The sequence below is a fragment of the Miniopterus natalensis genome, chromosome 10 (assembly GCF_054644295.1).
Source record: "Miniopterus natalensis isolate mMinNat1 chromosome 10, mMinNat1.hap1, whole genome shotgun sequence".
Lineage (NCBI taxonomy): Eukaryota > Metazoa > Chordata > Mammalia > Chiroptera > Miniopteridae > Miniopterus > Miniopterus natalensis.
The window spans coordinates 54,948,211-54,975,568 of record NC_142090.1 but is presented as its reverse complement, the minus strand read 5'-3'; the positions used below and the strand labels follow the sequence as shown (position 1 = coordinate 54,975,568).

At 38.7% G+C, this 27,358-nt stretch overlaps 2 protein-coding genes across 3 annotated transcripts in view; one reads left to right on the top strand and one right to left on the bottom strand.

Annotated features, from left to right (window-relative positions):
• The window catches only part of ELAPOR2 (endosome-lysosome associated apoptosis and autophagy regulator family member 2), a 160,887-nt gene extending 152,817 nt beyond the window's left edge, over positions 1–8,070 (top strand). The window contains exon 22 of the mRNA XM_016218812.2: positions 5,374–8,070. Coding sequence (XP_016074298.2) covers positions 5,374–5,433 — 60 coding nt within the window. The 3' untranslated portion in view covers positions 5,434–8,070. The remainder of the gene's footprint in view (positions 1–5,373) is intronic.
• Positions 8,071–12,803: 4,733 nt separating this feature from the next.
• The window catches only part of GRM3 (glutamate metabotropic receptor 3), an 88,728-nt gene continuing 74,173 nt past the window's right edge, over positions 12,804–27,358 (bottom strand). The window contains exons 4-6 of one of the 2 annotated variants that reach the window (XM_087821406.1): positions 26,435–26,609; positions 21,629–21,697; positions 12,804–13,355 (exon numbers count right to left, since the gene is read on the bottom strand). In XM_087821406.1, coding sequence (XP_087677532.1) covers positions 13,282–13,355; positions 21,629–21,697; positions 26,435–26,609 — 318 coding nt within the window. In that variant the 3' untranslated portion in view covers positions 12,804–13,281. The remainder of the gene's footprint in view (positions 13,356–21,628; positions 21,698–26,434; positions 26,610–27,358) is intronic. The other variant, XM_016218918.2, reaches the window with a different exon arrangement.

The following is a 27,358-nucleotide window of genomic DNA, read 5'->3' as shown; positions in this document are numbered from 1 at the left end:
CAGGATAGATTGCAAGAGGTGTTGAGCCTTAAAATAGCCTAGCTGTTGCCATTCTTATTTAAGCATCACTGAGCCCTGCCACAATTATCTTCAAAGTGAACCAGCCAAAATGCTAACAATTCACCTAGTTTCTACCCATAGTGGATTTCATTTTTGTTTTAGTGCTCATTGTAGGTGCATGTCTCTGTAACTATTGTCAAAGACTGGGTGAAACCTTCTTTTCCCATCAGGATTTTAGTATTAGTGGTTACCATGAGGCACACTTGAAGCTGATTGCCTGATTGGTGAGGCAGTCCTCCTGCCCAGAGGATAATTAACAACATCCAGGTCACAATTCAGGAAGCTAACTGTGGACTCTTTAAACCCACGTTTCAGTACTCAGTCTGCAACCACCTCCCCAGTTCCTCTTCATTTCCAGGCAGTAAAGTAGAGGACCATTTTAATGCCTTGTTGACTGTGTATTTTGCTCAACATGTTTGCTACCAATATCCTGGACTTTTCTCAAATCTTGTTAACCAGTATGTGGGGCTGTCATCCTTTCTCTTCCAGAAAGACACCTCTCTATCAATTTCCCATCCTTACCAGCAAAAAAGTGAACTGTGGGAGTTAGGAAATTTCATTTGACTTGCTAGCCAACAAATTAACTTGCCATAGTTTTATGGACACTTTTGAAGGTGTGAGTCTCCCGGGTCAGAGACAAAATACAGTTGTTACTCAGAGCAGAAACAGCACCCAAAATGGCAATGTTTGCTTTGCTTCCTGTATACACAGTGGGTTATGGTATAGAAGAGGAGCCCTTAGTTTGGGGAACCTGAGTCTTTTATAAGAGGCAGTAAACATGTTTGCCATTTGCTTCACAGGGGGAGATACTACCTCTAGCTTTCAGGATGATAAGCAAACTTTTTCTTTGTTTTAGTAGGAGACATTATCTATACCATCCAAGGCTTTTGTATATAAACATCTTTGAGATGATTATCTAGGAAAAAGTGTCTCCTCACAACACATGCAGAAACACAAGACCCATGGAGAATTACCTTCCATCATCAGTTTACTTAGACCTCTCACCTATTTTGATCTTGTGATTTCCTGTTTGTAAGGGTGTTGCCTTATAATAAAAGGAGCATTTAGGTGCCAGCGAAGATTTTTTTAAGAGAAAGTGACTTCTAAGCTGAACTGAAAGAATAAGTGGGAACTATTTAGGGGAGAGTGTAGATTAAGTATTATATAAACTTTTAAGTGTTTCCTCATATTGAAGTACCTCCACTATTGTTATTTTATAGCTAGAGAACTGAAAGCTTGAAAAGGTTCTTGGAAGCAATCACAGGAAATGAGATGTAGGATAGAGTTTTTCTCTTTGAGAAGGTTCAGTATACAGTGTTAGTGTTTTGTTTTGAATAGCAATTTTAGTTGATACAATAATTTAAAATAGTTTTTAATGAAAAATTTAAATATTACAGAAAACATGAGAGGATTATACAGTGGTACCACCATATACCCACCACCTAAATTTTACTATATTTTCTTTATTATGTATCTCTACATATCTCCACCTCTCTACCTGTTTTTGAATACATAATTTTTTATTCATTTCACAGTAAGTTTCAGACTTTAATACATTTTACCCCTAAGCACTTTAGGATACATATAATTGATGAGAGAATTAATATTTTTATTTTTATTTTATTTTTTTAAATTCTCACCTGAGGATATATTTTTAAAATTGATTTTAGAGAGAGAGAAATGGAGAGGGAGAGAGAGGGAGAGAAACATCAATCTATTGCCTCCTGTACGAACCCCGACCAGGGATTAAATCCACAACCTAGGTATGTGCCCAGACCAGGAATCAAACCCATGACCTTTTGGTGCATGGGATGACACTCCAAAAAACTGAGCCACACTGGCCAGCACAATATTTTTATTTTTAAGGTAAAATGTTTACATAGAGTGAAATGCACACATCACAAGTACATGATTTGATGAATTTTGAGAAATGCATATACCTGTGTAATCCCAAATCCTGTTAAGATACAGGACATTAATTTCACCATTGAAAATAAACTCATGTCCTTTGTATGCAATCAATCCCCATCCTCATGTCCCAAAGAAAAATACTGTAATGCCTGTAATGCTCTTTTTAAACTATACATAAGTTGTATCTGTTTTAGACTTCATATAATTTTAATTACACAGTGTTGTATTTTGTGTAAGTTTTCTTTCACAAGAAAAATGTTTCTGAGATTCATTCACCTTGTGTTAACCTGCAGTAGATTCCTATCTATTCTGGAGTAGAATTCTATTTTATGGATATGCCAAATTTTGTTTGTCTGTCCTCCTGTTGATGGATACTTGTGCTATTTCCAGTGTTTAGCTATGAATAAATAGCATTGCACAAGTCTTACTGTATGTCCCATTTAAAAGTTTTTGTTATGCATGGTTTCATGGAGCAAAAATATTTATGTATCTTAACTGCTATGGCATGTAAGGTTGCTTATTAATCTTATGTATTCTTATTCATGTTCTAAAGGCTATGCCTTAGTTGGTATCTCCTACCAATCTATTGGACTTGTGGGTCTTATTTATAGATTTGCTTTTCTTGACTTTTCATAGCAATTAAAAAATTTTCCCCTTATTTCTTTATTTCACAGTCACTTATGGGACACTGTGTTAGACATTCCACCAGGTCTTGGTGATATGCCAAATTAGACACAGTGTCGTATCTCAGAGATGATGTAGTTTATTGGTGGAGGACTCATGCACATCATACACACACACACACACACACACTCACACACACACACACACACACACACACACACACACACACACGATCATCCAGTATATTAAGAACATTGAGTAGGGTCTCTTGGAGCACAGAGGAGAAGGGAGTACAGTAAGGTGTTTAGTGACAAGGTAAAGGGAAGCTACTGGGAGAAGTTGAATTTTGAGTAGATTCTTGAATTTAGTGCTTAAAAATATGTTTTGTATGGCATCTTTATTTAACTCATGAGTAAACTGAGACCGAAAGAGCTTCACTTATTTGTCCAAGAGAGAGTTAGATAGGAATTAGAAATCCCATCTTCTGAGTTCCAATCCAGTGTTTTTCCTTCTACAATGTGATGTTTCATACAAACATTTTCACAACCATTGATTGACAGCCTACCGTGTGCTAGGTGTTGGGTCATGTTTTAGGAATTAAAAATGAACAAGATCCAATTCCTGCCACCAGGAAGTCCCATTCAATCAATTAGTGGTGCTAACTATACACACATGCACACAAACACAAACACACACATATATGCACACCCACCATATCAGTGATAGGAGCAAAATGCCCTGTGAACACAGAAGACGTGGCAACTAAAGCCCTATGAAGCTCACATGATTTTATACAGGGTTTTCAATGTTTTACTTTATTTTTTTGTTTTTATTATTATGATTTTTTAAAATATATCTTTATTGATTTGAGAGAGAGGAAAGGAGAGAGACAGACAGAAACGTCAATGATGAGGGTGTCATTGGGGATCGAGCCCTCAACCCGGGCATGTGCCCTGACCAGGAATCGAACCCCGATCGCCTGGATCCTAGGTTGACGCTCAACCGCTGAGCCACGCCCGGCTGGGCTCAATGTTTTACTTTAAATATTACCTTGAGGTTAATCAACAGGTCTCTTTCTCCCCTCCTCCCAGGAACATGTGAATCAAATTTTCTCAAGGAAAGATCACAGAAATCTCAGATTTCCTTTCTAGTTCATGGCTATACTCTAAAGCTCTTTCCTGTAATATACTTTGAGCTCGTTAAGGGCAGACATATTGTATCCCTAAAGTTTAGTCCTGTTTCTATATAACACAGTGGGTGCTTAATAAATATTTGAATTATCAATGGTTACTCCAAACAAAATAAGTCTGGTAAACATGAAACTTCAGGCAAGCTCTCACAGAGCCAGTGAGTTAGTGTGCTGAGATTTGCAGTCTGCTTTTCCAGGGACTTATCATCTCAGCAAAGGCTGGGAAAAGCAATATGTTGGTGCTCACACTGTGATTTTCTCCCCCTATAATCCTGTCCCTGTAGCCTTAAAGCTTGTCTGAAGTCTTGGACTTCTCTACTCAAACGAGAGAAAACAAAAGCAACCTCATTCTTCCTGACACGCAATGTCAACTTCCTAGTATTTTCTCATTTTGTCTCTCTACTTTAGAACACACCTAGGGCTGCTCTGCCTCCTGTTTTCTTTATTTTAAAATAATCCTTGTTCTCTTCCTCTTTATTACCTTTGATAGCTTAGTTCCCCCATCTCATTCCAGCAGCCTTCAGAAAACTCTTTCTGACTTTAACAGTGAAAACATTGGGAGAAATTACACCTCTTATTTCTCTTTTACCCCATTAAAGAAGAATAATTTATTTTGATAGGCTATATTTTAAAATCATTTTTTATTAAATTTATTGGGGTGACATTGGTTAATAAAATTATATAGGTTTCAAGTGTATAATTTTGTAATACATCGCCTGTCCATTGCATTGTGTGTTACCACCCAAAGTCAGTTCTCCTTCTTCACTATATATTTGACTTCCTTTATCTTTTACTAACCCCTCACCCCTTTCCCTCTGGTAACCACCATACTATTGTCTGTGTCTATGAGTTTTTATTTGTTTTTTTGTTCATTTGTTGCTTTCAGTTTTATATCCCACATGAGTGAATTCATATGGTTCTTTTTCCCATCTGACTTATTTTGCTTAGCACGATATTCTCAAGATCCATCCATGTTGTTGCAAATGGCAGTATAACAGGCTACATTTTGAATGTGTCATATAACAAACACCAGTAGTGATCTATTTGAATTAAATTTTTGGTTTATTATCAAAGAATACTTATTTTTAATGTCTTTGGCATATATGTACCCAAAAGATTTTCCTAAAACAAATGATTTTATGTCTTACTGGTATTTACCTTATTTATTTCTGCCAGCCTTTTTGTTATTAGTTAGCCTATGTTATCTTGAGAATATTTAGTTTCTGTCAGTTCTATTTTGTCCACAATTTGCATGACAAGGTCATCTATTTCAGCACCCAGGTCAGATGTCCCCTTAGGAAGATCTTGGTGGTTTCTTCACAAGAATCACAACTACATCTTTTGCAGTCATGTGTTTGCTTCTATTTTGGATTGTCTGTCTTATCTCCTGGTTATCAAAAGCATCCTTCAGGGCTGGCATGCTATCTGTTTTATATCTGACACCCTTATTTAAATATAAAATTGTAATTATGATTGGCAGGTACATAGATTAAAATGACTGCCAGAACTTTCCTTTTGGACATGTAAGATCCTAAAATCTTACTGGAATTTTAGTGAGTTGATTTTGTTTTAATATTTGCCCTTCATAGGAAAAAGAAGACCATTTTGAATCTGTTCAACTGAAGTCCTCAAGATCTCCAAATATATGAAAAGACTGTGCTGAAGCTTTCAGACTGATGAACAAAGAAACCCGCTCTCTAGTTTTACAGGACCATAGTTTAGAGCCTGTCCTCATACCCAGCACATTGGTGATGTTACAAAGGACCATGCCGCTGAAAAGGGAAGGAGGTTGAAATGTTTGATTGCCTTATCACATGGTCAAGTATCTTGCCAAAAATAGGAAAGCAGATGGTTTGGGTCTCAACTGAAGATGAAGCTCAACTCAGGAAGAGATTTATCTGTATATACACATAACTGAAAACCAAGGTTAAGCCCACCAGTGCACTGTTGATGCATGCCATAGAATTAATGGGAAACTTTCATTGTTTATAACTTCTACATAAAAAGTGTGTTTTGGAGAGCAGATGTCAGCATATGCATTGTGAATCCATCTTTGTCATTTCTTTGTTTATATTTTGGGGAAGATTTGAAAAATTTTTAAAGGTATAGTTATTTTTTCCCATTTTTTATTTTCCTGACAAAACCTTAAAACATCTCTTTTTATTAAAAATGGTGAAAAAAGAAAGACAATAAACTTTTCATTTTTCCATGAGGTATCTTCCTTGATTTCAGAAGCCTAGGTAAGCAGTAATTTTTTAAGAAGAGTCAGCAAGTGCTTGGGTTGTTGAATCTTATAATTGCCTTTGAAATTCCATTCTCGTTGGAACTGGTAAGATGAATTTGACTAGAAGTACTGAAGGAATCTTTTTAAAAAAAACAAGGAGAGAGCTTGACTTTCCATTAATTCAAATAAGTTACATTATCATAGAAGTCAAATGGCTTAAAACAGTTTATGTAATGCTTAAAGCATGATTTGAAATGAGTGGAAAAGCTTGTTTAGCACATCACCTTGCAAATTCATGAAAAGGAAAGTGGGATGACTTGTGTACAAGTACAGATAACTGTACAAAGGTAATGGGATAATTTTGTGGTCTCCAGAAAATGGCAGTGAGATATTTGTTCAATGTCAAGCATCAAAGGTTATGTGGTTATCATTCTGCTACAAGACTTAGAGGATTATGACTTCCATGGAAGTTTTTCTTTTTAAGTCAATAAGGCAGGAATTCAATTTTGGAAAACTGCTTATATTTGTATTCATAAGAAGAATGTGGTTGTACCATGAGCAGTTATGAAATAAGTGGTGGTATTCTTACTCAAAAGTGATCCAGATAATTGTGATATTTCCTATGACAGACAGATTATAAGTACTAGCACTACTTAAATATTTTTATTGAAAGAAGTTTGAATGAAGTTGGATTTGACCAATTCTGTGCAAACTCTAATTTGTTTTAGAACTAACAAAGAGGGGATTTTCCTAGGCATCGATGATGTAAGTGCTCTGATTTGTTTCCAATTAACAGTAATCTTTATAGATCTTAATCCACTTTTTTAAAAAGACTGGTGGTTGGCTGAGAGAAGCAGTGCACACGGGCAGGGTTTGTTGAATGTTTTGCCCCATATCTTTCAATGAAGTATGACTTGTAACTTTTGATTTAGCAGGTTGTGTCTTTATTTTGTGGAAACTGGGAGACAAATAAATAATTGTGTTTATCTGGCTGGTGGGTAAAACACTGGAAGATGCTGTTATTGTTGAATGAGTGTGTGTTTTGTGTATACCTCTACTGTTGGATTCATGAATATATTGCCATTTTATTTTTGGTTGTGAGATTAAGGGAGGGCATCCCTTAGTATAAACCTTTTTCATGTTTAATTTTTAAAATCTTATTATAAGGAAATTATTTTGGCATTTCTCATTTTTATCTTACGAACAGTGATTATGAGCCTTTCTCCATTTTTGGTCAAAATTTAAACAGATGAATGAAATCACATTTGAAATGCACCCCTTTAGAAGAACCCTGGCAAAGTTGTACAGTTGGACAGAGTCAGGAAGTTCCTGCACAGTCATCTGTCACTCTATCTTCATCTTTGGCTGTGCGCAACGTGCATGTCCCAAGCCATAGAGATAATTGGGATTTGCTCCCAGGTAGCTTCTTTCTTCTGTCACTGGACTGAAATCTCTGACATGTCAGAAATGCCTTAAATTTTAATGAACTCTCTGAAAATGTAGTTGATATTGAAGAATTTATTTATTTCTAATTTTAGATATTAAATAGATTTTGTCAGCTCAGTCCTATCTTTGGAATGGAGCTTCCTTTTTCCTTTGGGTCCCAGTGGTTGTCATTTTATTCCAAGCACTAAAGAAGTGTGACAGAAAGAAAAGTATGAGGAAAATATTCCAACCAGTCCTGGCTATAAAATTCACTTTAGTTTTAGGTCTTTTCTTTGCAAAGCTCAGTAGAATGCTGAAGGGCTTAAAGAAATTGATCATGTTTCTGTGACTTTTAATTGACATTTGTTTCTTTTCCCCCCTAAGTAGTAGAAGTTGTTATTCATTATTTTTCTAAAAGGCACAGTTTTGAAGCCTTAAATACTTCATTAAGTCAGCTGCCACCTATAATATCTCTTAGCACTCTGTCAAAATATATTTAAATCAGTTTTCCATTGGATGAGACCATGTCTTCTATGGGTAAATTATATCATGCCATTTAACAATGTTGAGCAATTTGATATGTGTTCACTTGTTTTAAAAGACTGAATTTTATTCTTGTTGATGTTTCCCCTCTTTGGTTACTAGCAATCAAGTCCTTTCCAGGATTAAAAATGTTTCATAGTATTTTTGTGTAGACTTTTGTCATTATTTCCTTCCCAAAGTGAAAAGGTGTTTTAAATGGTTATGTGGAAGAATTGTTTGGGTCTAGTCATTTACCAACTGGGGTCTCCAGGTTTCCAGGCAGTGGCTCATGATTGACTATGGTTTTCAAAATCAATATGATCAAATGTCCATTGACTTATATCAATAGGGTTACTTTCTGTGGTTCACGGTCATTCTTAATGGGAGGCTAATGTGCAGATCATTTCTCTCTTCCTCAGGAAAGTAAACTTCCTGGGAGTTAAGATGTGAAGATGAGTTCATTGGCAAGTTTAAAGTTAGTGTGTTGCTCACATTTATCTTTTTACATAAAAGATATGTAGAGAAGATCTTCAGAGTTCTTAAAATATCCTCACATCTATTTTATAGTAACCATGAATATTTTCTCTGGTTTATATGCCCAAATTATAAATGAGGGTTGCCCTAAAGAAAAAGTCCCAAGGGAATAAACTTAAAAAAATAAAAAAGCCTCAACATCTGACTCATTTCTTAGATGTTTAAATGGAGTTCACAGTAAGTTGCCAGAACTTACACTCTGCTGGATTTTATTTCTTAGTTTAACATTTTTAAATGTGTTCATTTTAGGATCATTAATGAAGGAAATAAAACTTTACTATGGGGATGAATAATTGGAAGTCAATTGATATTACTATTGCAATTGTCTAGATTAGAAGCCAGAAAACTTTTTTTGTTAAGGGTCAGATAATAAATATTTTCAGCTTTACAGGAGATGTGGTCTCTGTTGCAACTCCTCACTGCCAATGTAGCATGAAAGCAGCCACAGACATGTAAACAGGTCGGGGCGGCTGCATTGCAATAAAACTATTTATGTACACTGAATTTTGAGTTTCATTTAAATGTCACTTTCAGGAAATATTCTTTTTTTTCTTAAAGAATAGTTTATTGATTTTTTTAGAGGTAAAAAGAGAGAAACATGGATGTGAGAACACAACACTGATTGGCTGCCTCCCTCACCCCCACCCCTGCACTGGGGATCGAGACCACAACCCTGGCATGTGTTCCACCGGTAATCAAACCAGCAACCTCTTGGTACATGGGACAGTGCCCAACCACCTGAGCCACACTGGCCAGGGCAACATCATTCCTCTTTTGATTTTCCCTCCAACTATTTAAAAATGGAGAGGCATTCTTAGCTCAGGATTTGGCCTGTGAGCTCTGGTTTGCTGACCCCTGGTTTAGATCACTGCAACCCACAAGCAAAACTGTTCAGAAGAATAGGCACAGAGATTCTTTGCCCTTTGGGAGCTTACCGCCTTAAAAGTTTCTCAAGTCTTTGGAAATGCTCAAGAAGAAAATAACATATCACCCTCATTTGATGATTTAACCAGTAGTCAGAGACAAAGCCAGATACTCAGATTCAAGTTCCTCTTACAGTTCTTGCACTTGGTTATGGTTATTGGTCAGCAAGTGAACTGGTTCAGAGTAAACCAGCAAGATTAATTTAAAAGCCTTTTCTCATTGGGGTTTATATAACATTTATTGCTAAGGTAACTGGATATGGAGATGATATTCAATTTTGCATACAGATCCATTCAAAGTAACCATATGGAAGAAGGTAATATTGATGCACAAAGTAGCTCAGTGCAGATTCTTGAGCCCTGGCACTGGAGAAGGTCTTTGCATGCGTTCAGGCAGGGCACACCTCAACCCACACACATGTACCAAATCTTGTTTTAAGAACTTACTCAGCTGCAAAAGGCATTTAGGATTCCTTTAATAATTCACAGGTCAAGAAAGATCTCCAATTTCCTTGAACAAAATGTCCCAGTAAGGCTTCTAATTTGCTGTATTTTTTTCTCATCTTAATTACTCTTGGAAGAAGAGCAATGTGTAAAATAGCTTGTGGATATTGGTAAATCTGCTTTAGAGGGGGCAAGATTTCCTTTTATCTCAGGTGGCTGATTTCTGATTACCATTACTTGGGTTAAATAAATGAGTTAAACCAGAAGGGATTATGTAAATTTTCTGTCTCAGAGCAGGAGTGATAATTGCCTTATTCATGGTTTTGGGCCTTTGTTAGGTGAGCTGAGGTGGTTGTAATCCACACAGGTGTTCCATCTCCCTGGCGCCTCAGTCTTCTTGGCTGCTCCATGTTACAGCTTTTGCTGATGACATCTGAGGCCCAAAGCTGTCACGGTGAGGAAAGGGGGGCTACCCGAGGCAAAGTGTGGAGATGAAGACTGAAAAGGGAGACTGCCTGAATTACCTCCTTTCTTAGTCACTCTCTTAATCTGTCCTCTGTGTGATCTGTAAACCATCTTGCCTAATAGCTTGAAAATGGGACCTTTTTACCATGATAAACCTTAGTGGGCTAAAGAATCTATTGATATTTAAACTAGAAAGTACACAGAGCATTTCAGAAACTGTAAATACTTGGAAAACCAATGATAGTCTACCATATCGTTAGATTCTGATATTTTTTTAATGAGTGGCATGTATCATTCTGCTTGAGTTCCTTAAATTTGGGGAGTTTTTGTAAAGATGGATCAGCTCAACCAGTTTTATATTCTAGAAGGATGAAATGTTACTGGGGTAAAAAAAGAAAATCAATCCCAAACCTATTTGTTTGAAATGGCTTATGTAAAAAAGATTTTGTAGCAGCTATTTTCCATACATACTCTGAATGTTTATTTTAAAACATTATTTCTAGGGATCACATGTTAGTGCACTTTGAAGCTGGAAACAAGGCTTGTGGCAGGGAAGGAGGAAATGACGAGAGCTGTCCATTAATGCACTTTCAGTGTTCAAGCAGGGCGTGAACTATAGTGGCCAGAGATAAAAACCCAGCTATCACAACAGTTTTCTCAAGACTCACCCACAGCCTAGTTATCTTATTTAAAAAGATCCATGATCAGTTTGATTGTTTTAGGCATCAGCTGTGTCTCTGAGCAACCCATCTGATATTGTCTTCCTCAGGCTGTCACATTCCATCAGTAGATTGACTTTATCTTGAGCAGGTGCTCATTCTGAGCACACTGAGCCAGCACTCCTGCCATTGTCAGTCGCAGCAGAATTCTTTTTTGCCATCTAGTGCTGTTGAATCTATTACCCGGTCTCCTCCCCACCCACTCCTGACAATCCAGGTTCTTACTTGAATTATGAGACTTCAGGGCCTGGTGAGCACTGTCGTCTTTGAGCATCTGGTGAGTTTCGGGTGGACTGATTAGTTGCTGATTCAAGTGCATTCAAAAGGAAAAAGAGAATTTCTAACATCTGACTCCTCACTTTGTTTCCTTCAAGGCCAGGGCTGTGGGCTTTTGCATACCTGCTGGTTATTTCTGGGTGTTTTGACAATAGTATCAGTATGTCTTGATTAACCAGACTGGTTATTTAGTCTGTGGGCCCCTCATATCCTTGAGTCTCTTCTTCCTCCCTCACTGTCGGCCTCAGACATAGTTCCCTCTTTAAAATACTTCGCAGTCTTTATGCTTCTTAAAGGCAGGAACTACATCTTATTTATCTTTCTCTTTTTCATGGACTGAAGAGTGGCCCCCCAAAAAAGATATGTGAGCATCCAATCCCTGAAACACGGGAATGCTACTTCATTTGGAGAAAGGGCCTTTGCAGACATAATTGGGATCTTGAGACATGATCATCCTGGATTATCCGGGTGGGCCCTAAATCCAGCGATGTGTCCCCATTAGAGACAAATGGAGGAGAAGGCAGACACGGAAAGCAATATAAAGATGGAGGCAGAGATCTGAGTGGTGTGGCCACAAGTCAAGGAAGCTGGCAACCACCAGAAGCTAGAAGAGGCCTGGAATGGATCCTGCCCTAGAATTTCTGAGAACATGGGACTCTTTCAATGCTTTCATTTCAGACTTCTGGTCTCCAGAATTGTGAGAGAATAAACTTCTGTTGTTTTAAGCCACTGCGTTTGTGGTAAGTTGTTACTCAGCTGCAGGAAGCTAATGCATTCTCTACCCATGGCACTGGGCACAGGACCTGACAGGTAGTTGGGTTCTTAGTAAATTTTTCTACATTAATAAATGATCTGTGGCTAAAAGGCTATGAGGAGAAATAGAACACTAATGGTAGGAACAAGCCAGTTTTAGCTTATCCATATTTTCCTCGTTGGCTTTTTATTTTGGTTACTAAAATATTCAAGTTTAGTGACAAGCTTGTGTGCTTAAGCATTGTTACCGGGACTTTGGAAAAGCATTGGAAAATAGTATATCCTGCATTTTTGTTGCCTTACTCAGCTATGAATGGTGCGAGTGACTTTCCAATAAAAGGACACTATGCTTTCCCAGTCTCCTTCCTACTAATTAAGGTGGTTTTTGGAAATGAGAGCCATCAAACATTCTCTGCAGTCAGAATATAGGAACCCCCTCTTTCTTGCCTCAGAGCCCTATCTGGGCTGCTGTACAGATGTGGCTTAAAGAAACCAATATGTGTATTGTCATCTGGCCACAGAAATGGCCTGATATTTTCTAATCATTGTGATCCAGGAAAAAGTCCCGATCTGCTCACAACTCTCTAGGATAACAGTTTGTGTTCAAAGTATGTATTGATGTAAAGAGAAGCACAGTCAGTCAGTTTCTTCCCACATTCAAAGTAGAAATGATCTGAGGTCAACATATTCAAGTTACTTGAAGAGATTAGGAAAGAACAAACCATTATCCACCATGCTGGAAAACCTTGATGGTTTTATTCTCAATAGCTTTACATTAATACAGATGCTTTTTATTTTGTGCTGAGAAAAACAACCTGTTACACAGAATGTAACTTTAATATACAGCATAGAAACTCATCCTAAATTAGTTACAACAAGAACCTACAAAAACTTTATAGGAAAAAAGTCACCTAATATTGCCACCATATTTTTAGTAGACGGACCCTGTCAGACCCTGTCACCAATGCTCAGCTCTGTAAACAATGGTTATTTCCACATTCTGGGGAATCGTTAATAATAGGGGCACGAAAATCAGCCTAAAAAGTCCTAGCACATCACTATGTACTGTACAGTCCTCAAAAATAATTTATTGTACTGTTTCTAAAAAAAGGGACTAGGGTTGTTCTTTTGCTCTGTTTCCATACTCTGGAGCTGCACTCGAGCACTTTTGTCTAACAGTCTAAAAACACGAGAACTGAACCGCAATCACAATCACAGAGATGAGGTGGTGGAGTCGAGGACTTCCCGCCCATTGCACACCGTCGGGACATACGTGCTTGCAGAGGCTGGAAAACAAAGGACAGAAAATTCAGTGTTAGACACGTGGGCAACTTAGGTAATGGCACAAATAATACCAGTCACTCATTACAATTAGGTTGAAAACTCCTTTTAACTTGGCTTTCGAAAATGGTAAATAACTTACCACTGTATTAGGCCAACTTTCTAAGTATGCTCTACTCCAATTTAGTTTGCATCCTGCCCCACACCTCCACTGGTGGCATACATCTTGAAGAGCATAATCATTGTTGAAGGAAGCCACTTGTGGTTTTAAAATTAGCTTTGGTAATCTATAAACTGGTTAAAATACAATGTGCAAAATTGAAAGCTCATTGCAATTTTCTTAAAGATTGTTAGATTGATTACTGTGTTCAATACCTTAATTAATTTTGTTCTCTCGGGGCAGGGATGGCTCTTGCAGAGTTCCACCAGTCATCTGTGACCCCCTCTGCCTTAGAGAAGGGCTTGGTATGTTCTCGTTGTTTAAGGGGACAACTTCAGTGAAAACTCTAGCAAGGGCTAGTGTACTGAGAACTTCAGTTTTGTAATAGTTCTCAGAAAGGAAGATATTCTAATGGGATAATGTACTTTTTAACGACAATAGTGTCAGGATGTGAGTATAATATGGGTATGTATGGTCTTTCTTTTTACGGCACTTGGTTTTCCTAGATACAATTCATAGCTCTTGTTGTTTTGGAGGTTTTGTTTTTATTTAGAAATCTAGGTAGAGCTAAATTATATCCATTTCACCCTTAATTTCCCCCTTTTTTTTTCTAAATGAGGACTAAAGAGTCCCATTCTCCATGGGACGAAACTATGTAGCCAAGAGAATCAGAGATAACTCTACATTACCTTTTAGAGCTGTTCATGGTCCATGCCTTGGCTTGTCTCTCTGGACATGTTCTGCCCAGAAGGAGCTGAACCTCTTGGCTACAGCCCAAGTCAAACTGACCAGTGAGCTGTCTAATTTAAGGGCATATCTCTCTGTTAATAATCAGACAAACTAATTTCAAGCTACATTGTTCATGCCTGAGAGTGGAAATATTCTTGCTCCGCTAAATTGCATTTTTCATTGGAATTTCTTTAGAGACAAAGGAGAAACTAATCATAAAATTTGAGATTACGTGGTGTTCAGTGGAGGATCATTAAACATCTTTGGGGCACTGAGGTCTTTCAGCAGGCCCACCACCAGGGTAACTACAGTCTCTAGATTTTGCATTTATTATTTAGTAGGTATGTGAGGAAATCTATGCAGTCAGGTCTGTATGGCTGCCTAAGGTTACAGCGGAGTTATGTGACATGCTAATTCTTTTGGAGATGTTTTCCTTTTATCAGTTTTAAGATGAGCTTCAATTTTCTTTACAATATGAGCCTACTAAAAGCTATAGTATTGGGGGGGGATGACATAATCTACATTTCCTGAAACTTCTACAATGAAGACATTTTAACACAATGTGTGCCAGATAAATACCTGATGGAAAGTGATAGTGATTCCACATGTGAGGGTTTTACTTGAGTCTTTGCAAAGTTTCTTCATATATTTTATCTAGTTCTAGCTTCAGCAAAGTTAGGTAAAGCAAGAGAAAGAACAAGGTGAAGTTCAAACCACAGATCACTGGACACTGAGGACAGCACTTCTGGCCATTTAATATGTGCTTTCTGCAGCTTGTTTGTATCCGACTGTCAGCTCAACATCTCCATGTGGATGTTTAATAGATATTTCAAAATCAAGTGGCCAAAGCATCTGGGCCAACCTGGCATTATTTTACTCTTGGTGACTGTACTAGCTGCACCACTGGTATCTCTGTTTTCCACTCAGACTTCCCTGAAATTCATTCTCTGTGCAGCGGTGAGAGTATTTTAAAATTTAAAAATAATCACACACCTCCAGTGGCTTCCCTTGGTGCTCTTTTTACTCTGGTTTATAAGTCCCAGGGCGATTCAGACCATGCCTCTCTTTCTGTATTCGCCTAGTTCTACACTGCCCCTCCCCCCCCCCGCCTTTTCTGTTTTTGTCCTCAAACACAGAATATCTGTTTTTCAACTTCAGGCCTTTGCAGTAGCTGTTGCCTCTGCTAGGAATGTTTTTTCATTTCTTAATCACACGTCTGGCTCCTTCTTATCATCCACATCTGAATGTCACCTCCAGAAAAAAGAAGTCATCAGGCCACCTAATCTAAACTAGCTGGCCAGTTACCCTCTGTCATGTTACCCAATTTTAAAACTGATTGTTTTTCTTGCCTTTTTCCCCCTTTGGTTAATATCTTATACTCTTGACTAGAAAATATACAGGGGACTTTGCTTGTCATTTCAATTATTTTGTCACTATTGTTGGTCACTCTCTATAAATATTTTTTGAATGATTGATTAAATGGTTGCATTTAAAAGAGAATAGGAACCAAGGGAAGTTTCAAGAAGGAAATAATCTTTTAACCTGAAGAAATGACCAGCAAGTGTGAGGCCTGTGGGCAGCCTCGTGTGGGGACAGGTAGGCCTTTCTGCTTCTTAAGCCACCTCGTGGCATTGACCACCAACCAGCCTTGCAGAGAGAAGCAGCTTGGGCTGTGAGCATCCCCTAGCAGGCATGCTGCCTTTGACATTTTGACTAATCTCTTCATCTTTTCCAAGATCAAGTTTTATTACTTCTGTGCAGGTTTTTCATTTCCAAAGATTGAAGAAGAATGAAGTGTCATGGGGGTAGGTCTAGGAGAACCAGGGACTGTATACTAATGCCCCCTCTGCCTACCTTAGACTAGTCCAACACCCTCTCTACCTGCATTTTAAATATATATATATTTTTATTGATTTTAGAGAAAGGAAGGGAGAGGGAGAGAGAGATAGAAACATCAATGATGAGAGAGAGTCATTGATCTTCTGCCTCCTTCATGCCCCCCGCTGGGGATTGAGCCCGCAACCCGGGCATGTGCCCTGACCGGGAATCACACCTCGATCTCCTGGATCCTAGGTCAGTGCTCAGCTGCTGAGCTACGATGGCTGGGCTCTACCTGCTTTTTTAAAGATTGTATCAGAAACCTACTGTGCTGTTTCCCATACTATTGTGAAACTTGGTGCACTGCTGTTCTTAAGTGTGTTCTTAGGGTCTGCTTGCTCACTGCATTCTAATATCTTAAAAGTGGGGGTATTTTGACTAGTAAGTAACACATACAGGGGCCACAAAGGTAGTTGCAGGGAACATCCTCAAGTTACAGTTTCTAATAACCTTGTACTGGGCATCCGTGGACATCATTATGAGAGTTCACAAAATAACTGAATCATCTACCTGCTTCCTAGGGATATTAAAGGGAACACCCTATGTTAGAATGTCTAAACTCTTCGAGAGGAAGATAATAGAAGTTCAAGGTCTTCTTACAAAGAGTAACAACAGCAAAAACACTCCCCAAACTCTTTCGGCAGCTGTTTTTTTCCCTAAGCACGTTTTAGTGTATTGAAGGGAATTGTAACTTGTATTTTCCTGCTGCTTTTTTACTGTTTCATCTGTAGCTTTCGCCAGTGCATTTTATTTTATTATGTAAAAAAATTCTCATTTTTGTACATGTCGCTGAATATAGTAGAAGAAATTACTCTTTTGTGAGTTTAGTATCTCAATTACTTTGCCTTTCATCAATATTTCACACATGTCTCCCATATTAGCCCATTTGTTATTCCCCAAGATAGTAAAATATGTGCAAGAGCAATGTAATATCATTTTTGTGTGTGTTTGCGATGAGCTTTTGCTATTATTCTAATGAAATTCTCACCAGATTTTTAATGGTGAAAGTTTAGCCCATGTTGTTAAGTGCAGTTAAGCAGATTTCTGTAATCATCCTTTATGTGAGAAATAAGAGGCTGCAGGCTTATTTTTGGCTTTTCTGGGAGTGGGAGTGAGGGACAGCTGTTGGTTACTCTAGGCTAAGGTGGTGCATTTTGCTATTCAAAATGAAATCTGAAGATAGCTGAAAAAGACCTAATAAGTTCCACCACTGATCACAAAAGGGCAATTCACACACATCGAAAAGCATATTTTGCTTTACAAACTTTGTAAAGCATCAGAGATCAGTGCAGCCAAGTGACAGCTTTGTCTTGCACTGTGAAATCCATTTCTCTTCCACCAGTAATGCTTGGGCTGGCCAGGTTTTGGAGAAAATGGCCTTATTTTTTCAGGGAACTAGGCCTTCAGTGAGCGCTAAACATACTATTTAATAGATTCTTATGGAAGCCAAGTGTATTAGTCAATTTAGTGGCTGAGACCTGGTTCCTGAGAATCAGGGTGTTACTATAACTGTGTAATATATCAAACTTGGAAAACAAGAAAGCACATATTTACACAGACAGACATTCCACCAGTTTGTTCCCATCTGTTCCATTTCCTTGCTCCTAGTGACCCCAAATAATTTTTCCCAGCGTGTCAGCTTGTTTAGATATTTTAATGCTATGGTCATAGAATCCAACTTCCACCAGCTGTTTGTGGCCTGGTCTTCCTGCTTTATTAGTGAAGCTGTTTTCTGATTCATCACCTTAATTGTACCTGTGCTGGGGCCCCTTGGTCCCATTCCAGAAGTTCATCTGCTGATTAATTTATGTTGTCTGGACAGATGATGACACTACTGGTCCCTGGTTTGGTAGCCTTGCTATGTCAGAGGTTTCACCATGGAAGACAAAATCCATAGTTAAGAAATGTGGGCTAGATTCTCAGGGTAATGATCTTACACTGTTAACAGTAGATTTAAGGGAAAATGATATTCCTTATGATGTGGGATAAAAATCTGCAGACCCAAATGTGGAGTTAGACGTTAAATGCAAGGACTTCATTCAGTGATTCATTTCTTCTGAGACAAGATTCATAAAAGAGAAAATGTGGCATGTGCCTTTTTTATAACCCATGATGCAACTTAATTACCTTATCGACAGAAATTCCAGTGGTCTCCAACTAAACCCCTCGATCCATTGCTGCCACTTCACGCCGTCAAGCTTGTTCCCCAGTTGTGCTCTTCTATTCTCTCCTCCCTCCCTCAAGAAGTGCAAACCCACGCTGGATATAAGTAACTTGTAACTGAACGGGCTCAGTAATTTTTTGTACTATGCTACCTTTTTGCTTTCTTCTTGCTTCCTCTCAGTTGCCCAACATCTCTGGTTTCTCCTCTTTTCTCTCCAGGCAAGGATCAGACACTCACTCACCCTGAGGCTCAAATGCCTAGTATGAGCTCTTATGTGCTACTATGTCTGGGGATCAAAGTCTGAAGCCAAAGTGTTAAACTCTAAAAAAATAACGTCAGACCTCAGCCCTCTTATCTAGTGGAGCTAATCTTGTTAGCTTCACCATTAAAGTATATACAGCACCTGAAAACTATCAGCTTTCATTGCTACCACCCTGATTTAAGCCACCAACATCTGGAGTATGTAATAGCTTCCTACATGATGTCCCTGACTGCTCCCTGTCTTATATTCTGCCCCCACAACGAAAATGATGCTTTTAAAGTCAGCTCATGCCACGCTTCTGATGAAACCCTTGAGTGTTTTCCCAGTTATTTTAATTGAGAACTAAAAGTCCTTACAGTGACCTCTGAAGTCCTGCATGGTCTGCTCCCTCTCTGTTCTCATCTCCTCTCACTTGCACACGTACTCATTTCCCTCTAGCCACATGTGCCTCTGTGATGTTCTTCCAACTTCAGACATTTACATTTGCTGTTCCCTCTGCCTGGAATGTCTTTTCTCCAGATATGGATGGACATGATTCCCTTCATGTATTTCCTTCCAGTCTCTGCTCAAATGTCACCTTATCAGAGAGGACATGCCTGGCCACTCTATAAAAAAAAAGTAACTCTCTCTACCCCCAGTACACCTTATTTGTCTATGTCCCATATTATTTTCTGCACTTCACTTATCCACACCTGATACAATAAGTATTATAGGTTTCTGACTGTGCCGCCTCCCATCTGATTAGAATGTCAGTACTTCGAGTATATGGTTTGCTTGTTTTGTTCATTACCACATCCCTAGTGCCTACAGCTGTGCCTCGGCCCAAAAGTTTCTTCAATGAGTGAGTGAATTATCCATCATTTTGGTCACATTTACTTATTAGGGGTCCCTTTCCGTAAGTCTCTGAATTTATTCCGAGTAGAGAAGACATCTTTTAAAAAAATTTTCATATGATAGGGATTTTGTGGTATAAGCACACAGGTTTCCATTTTTGGATGTTATTCAGAGAATTTCACTTAAACAAAATGAAAAGAGAATAGGAAGAAAAAATAGAGTAGCATAAATTCATATTAGACACTTTGCTTGCTTTCATGTATGGGCCATACTTTATTATATACATAATTCCTTTTTAATTAACTTCATAGTTCTGATCATGGTACCATGTTTCCAAAGGCATTAATGAATTTGGGGTTCCGTGGAAATGCATATGTCTAGCACCCCCCTTTGAGCTACTGAGTTTGTTACATTCAAATATATGGGACAGAAGGGGAACTGTACAATGTAATTTAACTCAAGAAGGTGATACTTGCTTTTAAAGAATTATTTAAGTGGAAGAAATGATATCTTTGATATAAACATTTATCTGGTCACCATTAACAATATTCCTTTGTTTTTATCAAATCATATTTTCCCAGGAGCTTTGTGGGTAGCCCCTCTGGAGTACTACACCTTCTCTATGTGCAGCGAGGTAAAGGGATCCTGCGGTCTCAGATGAACATGATTTATGTCATTGAGCTACTGGGCATGGGCTTTGAGAGGAATGAAGGTCTGCATCCACGCTGTAGAACAGGGTGCTATCATGTGTGGCACTGAAGGGAAAGCTTTTGACTTAAGAAAAAAATCATTGAACTTGCAGATGCTAAGATTCTCACTGTCAGAATAGTCTCTGCCATGAATTTTGTAAATGAGCTGAGGCAGAAAATCCAGAGAGGCCAGAGGAGCCACAGAGCAGCTTTTGAGAGTTTTATCTGTGAGTTCAGTTATCAAATTCCTTATAGTATCTAATAGATAGGGCCCTGGTTATCTCACCTAGAAATGTGGTTATGAGAATAAATGATCCATAGCCTCTCCTTCAGCTCTAGTCTCTGGTCACTGCTATTAAGGAAGGTGGGCTATATTTGCTTGGGGAAACCCAGCAAAATATTAGAGATAAGGAGAAAATGATTTAAAAGTTACAAAAGAGCAGTTGTGAGACAAATACAATGGAAATGTTAAATAGAACACAGGAGAGGTATTAAACATCAATTTGCTAATATATCTAGGGTTACCTATTATAGCTCTCTATTCTCCCATCCTCAATGAGAGAGGGAATGAGAGGGAATGGAATGAGATTCCCAGGAATGCTGTAGATGTTTCTTTCCAAAGGGAAAATGGGTTGACATGTTTCAGATTTGGGTGCTCTAGTATATTCATCCTGGAAGCAGAGGGAGTAACTTGCTGAATACTCTAGGCTCCTTGTGTGTTGGCCAGTGAGTATTTATGTTTATAACATACCTATGCCTATGGCAGGAAGACCCTCATTCAGTCTGTGTTGTCAAATGACTTGTTAATTTGCCTGGCCAGGGAGCACATGGAATCATTCTGGGACTCCCTGAACTGTAAAGTGCAGGCATATTATACTGTTTTTCTGGACTTGCACTGTAGAGAAGAAATTTGGGTGTTGTGTGCTATTTTTTTATTTTATAAAGTCATATTTGGGCTTGAAAAAATGGCTTGCCCTCTCCTAATTGGGGTATCTTCAAAGGCTTGGCCATTGATACGTGGAAAGTCTGTTCTCAGGTGCTGCTGAAGTTCTCTGGAAAAGTGTCCAGTGACTCTAAAAGGCTGTTCACTTGACCTTTTTATATGACTGATTTCTTTTTATAATGTGAAAATTCTTTGTAATAAAGAATAATTCTCTTAATTGAGCAGTTCACACATTACCACCTAGACAAGTGACATTCTGCACAAGGTTTTGGCAGAGGAAATCAATCTCCACATGCCTATGGCTCCTCGGGGACCCAAGCCTGGGCATCATTACAGCAGAAGCCTCGTGGCTGATCTTAATGGTAATGACATGCATGTATGTGAATGATCACCATGAGCAAGAGAAACACACATCCCCATGGGAGAAAGTCTGTACATAATGACTCTGAAGGCTATTGGGCACACTCCATTTCTCACCTCTCTCTCCCCTGTTGATACCGATACAAACCCATATTAGTGACAACATCCTGACCTGCACGAGTCCTATGAGGGTTTTATGCTGCGTAACTTCACATGCACACCCGGCTTTTACCTTCAAAGTTAATGCAGTTCTACTTACATTCGCAGCATCCCTTCTTGATTGCCTGTCTGTGGGAACCAGCTCTGGCAAGCCCCTTTGCTTCTAAAGCTGAACAAAATAAAGAATGACCTCTTTTCTTTCTCATCCAAATACAAAGAATGTTTGCTTATGTGTGTGGGTGTGAGAGCAGCATTACAAGCATGAGTTTTGGGTCTCTGAGTTATACGGCTATAGGAAAGAGCATTCCCAGTTTCAGTAAGTGTTTTCTGAGGGGCCAGGTGCTTCTGTGCCATAAATGTCTTCTCTGGAGGGTTCCAGGGGGAGCTGGGGAAATAACTGCACAGGGATGTGGCCACTGGAATCACGAAGCCAATGATGGTAGTTCAAAATGCCTCCCCCTCTCTGAGCCCTGTGCCGGCATCCTCTTTGAGGGTCATCTAAGAGGCCCTCCCTGCTCTGCACTGATACCAGTGGATAAAGTAGACAGGATGGTTTAGAGTTTAAGACCACGATTTTCAAAATGTATTCCTTGGGTCACTTCCATTGAATCAGCAGGGGTATCTTTTGCTCCAGACTACATGAATCAGATGGGTGGGGCCTGAGAATCTCTACTTCAAAGAGTTTTTTTTCTTTGTACACAAATATTGAGAGTTATTGGCCCATGGGTACACATAATGGACAAAAGTTAATGTTTCCTTTATATTTATTATTTTGATTCCCACTGTGTATTGTTAATAACATACAACTAATATTGTTATGCTTTTGTTATTGTTAGCAGATGTAATAAACATTTCTCAAGTGGTGAGTTTTCTAAGATGTCCTTAAGGGTGTTCTTTCTTTTTTGAAAAATATTTCTTTGTTGATTTCAGAGAGAGGAAGGGAGGGGGAGAGAGATAGAAACATCAATGATGAGAGAGTCATTGATCGGCTGCCTCCTGCACGCCCCCCACTGGGGATCGAGCCCGCAACCCGGGCATGTGCTCTGATGGGGAATCGAACCTCGATCTCCTGGATCCTAGGTTGACGCTCAATCCCTGAGCCACACCCAGCCGGGCAGGGGTGTTCTTTCTTCCATGCCTGCTTCTCAGTTTGGACATGCTTTTCCATCTCTTTGGAGCTACTGCTTAGCTTTAAAAATCCAATACTGATATTCTTTCTGCTATCAGCCACTTTAGGGGTTGTCAGAAAGCTCACCTAGGCCCCAAGGTGGTGTGATATTTTCGCTACTCTCTTTCCAAAGAATTAACTGGGAATTAATGTGGCTGCACCTTCCAGTCTAGGTGATTTCTTGGCATTACATAGCATTAGTGTGTCAAATTGATGTAATCCCCGGTAAGAGTGAAGGACTGATTAATTTAGAATCTGGAGAGTATTTTCATAACAAAAATGGCCACAAATTCTTTGAGATGTGGGCTTAAGTCTGGGCAGGCTTTGTCGTGCTCTCTATGATCCCAAGTGGTAAAGCATCCTGCCAAAGTGCCAAGTGTCAGAGGGAAACCTCTAGGTCAGTTCAGCCTCAGTTGATACTGCAGAAGGACTCCAGTCACAGACTTATAGAGCATGTGAACTGCTCAGCCAACTCTTGCCTGAATTTCTGACCCACAGAATCATGAGAGATAGTAAAAGAGTTATTGTTATAAGCCACTAAATTTGGGGGCTCTTTGCTCTGTGGGAATAGAAAGCTAGTGTGTATGTGGTGGTTGTGGTGGTTTTTACGTCTGGAGGGAGTTAGACAACCAGCAGCAATATCAGTAACAATAATAACCTAATACAATAAAATGCCTGCATAATACTTGTCAGAAGAACAAAACTTAAGTACAACCTAAGTAAAACATATGCTTTACCTAATGAATTCAGAGCAGTTTAAGGAGTTTAACTAATTTATAAAACAACATATTTCCCAGTATTTAGGAGGGAAATGGGTATAAATTGAGCTGAATATATAATGGAGGAAACAGGCACTGAGATATTAAACCAGTTGCTTAAATTTTTACCACAGTTGGTCAGTAAAGTGTTTATACACAGAACTAGATCTCATAGGCCAGTGGCTTTCATACTTTTTTGATTGCAATTCACAGCAATAAATGTTTTACCTGGACCTGGCACACATGCATAAACTCTGGAGCAAATGTCATGAAATACTACTTACCCTTGTTACATATAATACACTCTAAGATATTTTATTCTACTTTTTTAAAATAAAATGCTGACCAATATACTGAATAAATTTCATGACCCATTAATGGGTTACATCTTACAGTAGGGAAGAGACTTCCCTAGACACTGAGCTTCACGGGACCAGGGATTCTGTCCTGTTCACCACCGTTGTTTACAGGTGCTTAGAAATTTCTGATGTATAAAAGATACTTAAGCACTTAATGAATGAATTTTATAACAATAATTCCAAATTATTAAAATGTGAGGGTATCAATCACAAGTGTAGAAAGACAGTGTCAACTCTTGAATTATTTTATATCTTTGAGTGTAACTTCTATTTTCTCACCTATAAAATGAAACTTGTGGTATGTAGTACTCATGGGATACAATGGACCCACAAATATAAAACAATTTTGAATTAAATGTATAAAATTACAAATGTATTTGTTATTTATGCACTTTGAGATGTCTAGAGATATCAAATAAATACTTCCCTTTGTTACTTTAATACCACTTCACTAATTTAGATTACGTACAGGAAAACTGAAAAATGAGGTCTAAATTTAGAATTTTTAAAGAAGAAATTTATTTAAAATTTTATTGACTAACAAAGCAGTCATAAAATTTTGGGCTGAGTCGAGGCCTACCTTGAAGCATTAATTGAGCTACTAGCAGATTCGTATACTAAGTAAAGCTTAAGACAGTCCATTGCAGTCAAAGTGCATTGTTTTTGTAAATAAATATTTCTGAAGTTGTGAAGAAACACTTGGTTGGGTAAAGTGCCCTTGTATCCTTTTGGGAATTTATTGATTCCTAGAGTATGTATTACAAAATGCCACCATTTCTAAATTACTCAGGTTTGGATGTATGAGATTTTCAACAATGTCTGTGGTAGATTTACAGACTTTGTTAAATTGTTCAAATAGCAAAGAAGAGCTCCAAGCTATCAACAAGATTATTTTTACCAGGGGTGAATCTAGCCTTACAGTTTCGGGTAACTTTCCTTTTGTTCTTCCTGTAGAGCCTACCAAGTACCCACCCTCATGGGAGCCTCCCCAGCTTGCATTCTGGGTGAAGTAGCATGATATAGCAGTTTGGTGCACTGGTTTTGGAATCAGAGAAACTGACTTTAAATTCTGGTTCTGCCACCTTCAATATGTGTGACTCTGGGTAGGTTTCTTTATCTCAAAGGGTTGTGAGCATGAAATAAGATACTGTACGCACACACATGTATTAAGTATTTAACACAATGCCTAGCACACAGAAAACAATGAATGGTAGTTCCTGTTAGGTGTTATTGTTAATTATTGCCAGTTATTTCTTGTTTGCTTAAGAAACAAGCGGGTTCCTCTAAGATCCAAGGAAAATTACTTCACAAGTTTTACCATGTTCTGGGGCTCAACCATGTGATACCTGGAAATGTAGCTGAAAAGACAGCAAGGTACCCCTAGAGCAGGTTTCAAGGAGTGGTGAATGCAGTGCACCACTGAACATGGGCCATCAGGCATCAGTCTTTCCTTTGTTTGCTGGGGGAAGAGCTGCCCTGTTCAATTTTAAACTTTGTTGGAAAAATTGGGCCACTAATATGATTGCTCACTCTGTGATGCTGAGCTATTTTGAAGTATCCTTTCTAATTGACTTGAGGCAAAATTGTGAAGTAGTCATTTGTCTCTGTCACTCCAGTCCTCCTTCCTCCTCTCCCGGCTCCACTCTTTCCGCCTCATTTTTCTGTCAGTGAATTTCTGCTACTTCATATCATAGATGAGCTGAAATGGCTTAAAGGTAGTCCCCTTTAGGTATACTTGTGCTTTAGAGGATGCTAAAGAATTACACAAATGATTCTCTAAGGATAGCGTTTCAGATATTTGCAGGCCAATGGAAGAGAGTTTTGGACTGGGGAGTTATCCTGGTAAGCCTTCAGTTCAAACTGCCTTCTCCGTTGGTTCTCAGCTGAAAAAACATTGTGTCACTGAAATAGAGGAAAATCTATTCCAGTATTTTTCAAGATGTGCTCTATGGGATGATAGTTGCTTTAACTATTATCAAGTACTTTTAAGAAACTCTGTAAATAACAAAGTTAAAAAGCTTTCCTTGCTGTAGAGATTCTCAAAACCTTTAACATGCTCAGGTTAAAAGAGGTACTTGGAACTTCCAAGGGGGTGTTTAGGATGTAAGCATTTTCCATCTTACTTGATTATCTAGCTTCCTCTTTTAATTTTTCATGAAGCAACTTCAGTGTTTATGTGACACAGCACGTACTTTACAGAGCACCAGTCTAGTCCAACTCTCTAGGACAAGTAAACCGAGGCAGGGAACAAGAAAGTGATGTGCTCAAGGTTTCCTATTGAACTGATTGCAGAGTCAGGGCTAGAAACCAGGCTCTCTGACTCCACAGCCTGGTCAAAAATCCTACTTACAGTTACAGATCTAATATCTATCTTCCCTGCTGGATTGTACATACTGTCAAAACAGGAGCTTGGACTCTTCTGCTCACCACTGTATCCATAGCACCCAGCACAGTACCTGGCACACAGCGGTTGGACCAGTGCTTACTACAATAGAATTGAGATTTTTCATGGGGATGGACATATGTTGTCTGTTCCCATCTATGTCCATTGCTTCCCCTCCCAGCCTGCTCCCCACTACAATGCTGTGTATGAAGGGGTCAGTGCCAGGCTCCATACTTACACTGAGAATATGTGGTCCCAGTTCCGCTGACACTGAACCGGTTGAGGTGCAGTCTGTGTGTGACCACATTCTTCTGGGGCTGGAACAGGACAATGTGCACCTTGGGTGCAAACAAACAGCCCAGGACCACGAAGCCGCTTAGGCTAACAGAGATGCACATGGTTGTCGTCTGCACCTATAAGAATAAGTTGCCTGGTTAAGGGTCTGGCTGTAAATTCCATCAGGTGGCTAACTAAAGAGAGAACTGAAAAAAGACCAAATTAAAAAACCCCAAATCATCCACAGTTGTATTCTTATTATAGACAAACCAATGCAATGATTATATTGGATCTTCCAAGTGTGAGATGTTCATGGAAACATTGCTCAGGATTTGTAAGCAAACACTATTTGTATTGGGTGCTCCTGAATGCTTGCCAAGACTTCACATCGATTTTCACGTTTTGCTTGTTTTTTCTTTATATTTGTATAAAAACATTTCTGCAGAATCACTGAATTCACATAGTAAAATGCCAATATTCAATGATGACCTGGTTAGATTGCTGACGGTTTCAGTCAATCAGCTTGGCTTGTTTAAGGTTCACTATATTAGGAACAAAGTCGGGCCCTTTACATTTTTCTCTCTGTCTCTGTTGCTGAGAGCCCTGCCTATTAGCTATTGGTTTTCCTAGTCAATATTGGGGGACACTATCAACTTTCTTCAGGAGTACCCATTCCTTTAATTACTTCATTGGCATCTCTCTGGAATTTTGATACATCAGGTACTCACTGTTCGATTTTTTTGTTCTCTAGGCTTCTATACACCCATCCTTGACCAATGATTTTCACTGTCTCCCTCTTTACTTCCCCTGAAAGTATACCTCAGAACTAGGTTTTATCACTTCTTCTTTTTATTCTCTTGCCCTCACTCTTCATCTTCTCTGATTT